At 43.3% G+C, this 2,633-nt stretch overlaps 1 protein-coding gene across 1 annotated transcript; it reads left to right on the top strand.

Moving 5' to 3' along the window:
• Positions 1 to 594: 594 nt before the first annotated feature.
• Positions 595 to 1,527, top strand: LOC129539394 (olfactory receptor 1L3-like). Its single transcript, XM_055399945.2, has one exon. The coding sequence runs from the start codon at positions 595 to 597 to the stop codon at positions 1,525 to 1,527; it is 933 nt and encodes a 310-aa protein (XP_055255920.1).
• The last annotated feature ends 1,106 nt before the right edge of the window (positions 1,528 to 2,633 follow it).

A 2,633-nucleotide genomic window follows, 5' to 3' on the forward strand; every position in this document is an offset into this window, starting at 1 on the left:
ACTGAATAATTGTGAGAGCATGAATCCTCAATGTTTATGAATGTTTTAATGCATAGGTTCAAATACTGGGCTGACCAAAAAGTTCATTTGGGTTTTTCCATACATCTTATGGAAAACCCCAAGTGAAATTTTTGCCAATTCTATAATTCAGCTTTTTTTTCCCCCAAACCAGGTTTCAATTAAAATTTTGACCCTGAAAGGATGACTATTGACCCTCTGTGCCTATGTCAGCAGTTATCTCATTTACCTGATTCACTGTTGGGTTTTTTGTTTATTTGTTTTGTTTTGTTTGCAAAGATGGTAGAGAGATGAAGTTCAGCAAATCTAATAAATATTTGTGGGGAAATCAGAATTGTGCATTGCTGAAGTCTATCTGGGATTCTTTCTGAAAGGAAATTCACTCTCTGATGTCCTTGCACTTAACACAGGTTCAATTTTATTGTTCATCCTACTTTTGTGGACTGTGGAAAGGATGACAAAATCACGAACTTTTTATAGGAATCCTAGGAAAGAGAGGAATAAATTGAAATTTGTTGAATTAAAATATATATTTTTACTATATATTTGAATATATGTTTTGGCCTATGCAGGACCATGGAGAGAGTTAACCAAACCAGCAGAGTCTCTGAGTTCATCCTCCTGGGACTCTCCTCCCGGCCCGAGGACCAGAAGCCACTCTTTGCCCTGTTCTTCATCATGTACGTAGTCACAATAGTGGGAAATGTGCTTATCATCCTGGCCATCCGCTCTGACACTCAGCTCCACACACCCATGTATTTTTTCCTTAGCATTTTATCTTTTATTGATGTTTGCTACGCAACCACCATAGTTCCCAAGATGCTGGTGAACTTTCTGTCAAAGCAGAAGTCCATCTCCTATGCTGAGTGTATGGCCCAGATGTATTTCTTCTTGGCTTTTGCCAACACAGAGAGTTACCTCCTGGCAGCCATGGCCATTGACCGCTATGTGGCCATCTGTGACCCCTTCCACTATGTCACTGCCATGAGCCGCCGCCGTTGTGTCCTGCTGGTGACCTTCTCCTGCTCCATCTCTCATCTCCATTCCCTCTTACTGGTCCTCCTGATAAATCGTCTTCTCTTTTGTGACTCCAATATCATCCACCACTTCCTCTGCGACATCAACCCTCTACTGAAACTGTCCTGTTCCTCCACACTTGTCAATGAAATTGTAATTAATACTGAAGGACTGATAACCCTGGTGAGCCCTTTCATATGTGTTATCATCTCTTACCTACGAATCCTCATTGCTGTTCTTAAGATCCCTTCAGCTGCTGGGAAACATAAAGCTTTCTCTACCTGTGGTTCCCATGTCACCATGGTGACCCTCTTTTATGGAAGCATTATTTATGTTTATTTCCGACCCCTGTCCACCTACACCATCAAGGACCGAGTGGCGACCGTCATCTACACAGTTCTGTCCTCCATGCTGAACCCTTTTGTCTACAGCCTGAGGAACAAAGATATGAAGAGGGGCCTGAGGAAGCTGATGAGCAGGAGGATGACCTAGGCAGCACTCCTGTGGGCACGCTCAGGGGTGAGTCTTCTCCTGAGGCCCCTCACTTCTGATGATTCCTGGTGTGAACATCAAGCTACTGAAGGTTAGCATACCTAAGGCAAGAGTCCATTAGAAATGGTGTAGATGACTGACAAGACTAGAATCTACAGTCTTATTTATTTATAGTACAATTATGTAAGCATACAGCATATTCATATATTTATATCTCCACCAATCAAAGCCGCCTTATTGGGGCCCCTCAATTGGCCAGAGTCTTCATACCCAATCCTCACCTCCTTCTCCCGTTCACTTTTGTCATTCACTCCTTTCAAGTGCAGCTGAAAATGAATATCCTGCCTTTAATTTCTCTTGACCAAATATCTCCTTATTCAATCAGTCATGGGCATAGAATGGCTGATTACATGAGGATCTGGAACCTAGAAACAGGTAAAGGGAAAACCTTCTCCTTTCAGGGCTCTTGAGAAGCACTTGAGCTCTGACTGTAGTAGGTGTTGAGAAGACCTCCACGTCTAGGGACAGGAAATGTCTTTGTCCGCTTGGAGACAGGTGAGCAGCTGGCCTGATGATTTCTTAGGAGAAGTTAGGGGCTGGTGCTATACTTGAACGTAGTTTCTACGGTGTATTTTTCTTTTCTATGGTGTAATCCTTCAATAAAATATTATCAACAGGCATTTGTTATTGCTCAGTCTCTCAGTCGTGTCTGACTCTTTGCATCCCCATGGACTGCAGCCTGCCAGGCTTCCCTGTCCTTCTCTATCTCTCAGAGTTGGCTCAAACTCATGTCCTTTGAGTCAGTGACGCCATCCAACCATCTCATCCTCTGTCATCCCCTTCTCTGCCTGCCTTCAATCCTTCCCAGCATCAAGGTCTTTTCCAATGAGTCAGCTCTTCCCATCAGGTGGCCAAAGTTTTGGAGCTTCAGCTTCAACATCAGTTCTTCCAATGATTATTCAGGACTGATTTCCTTTAGAATTGACTGGTTATATCTCCTTGCAGTACAAGGGACTCTCAAGAGTCTTCTCCTGCACCACAGTTTGAAAGCATCACTCCTCTGGTGGTCAGCCTTCTTTAAGGTCCATGTCTCATATCCATACATG

The sequence above is a fragment of the Moschus berezovskii genome, chromosome 11, assembly GCF_049115385.1.
Source record: "Moschus berezovskii isolate FMDL1 chromosome 11, NW_MosBer_1.0, whole genome shotgun sequence".
In the NCBI taxonomy this organism is placed as follows: domain Eukaryota; kingdom Metazoa; phylum Chordata; class Mammalia; order Artiodactyla; family Moschidae; genus Moschus; species Moschus berezovskii.

What these genes read in the sequence shown, in the direction of transcription:
- LOC129539394 (XM_055399945.2), top strand. Translation starts at nt 595, where the DNA reads ATGGAGAGAGTTAACCAAACCAGCAGAGTCTCTGAGTTCATCCTCCTG.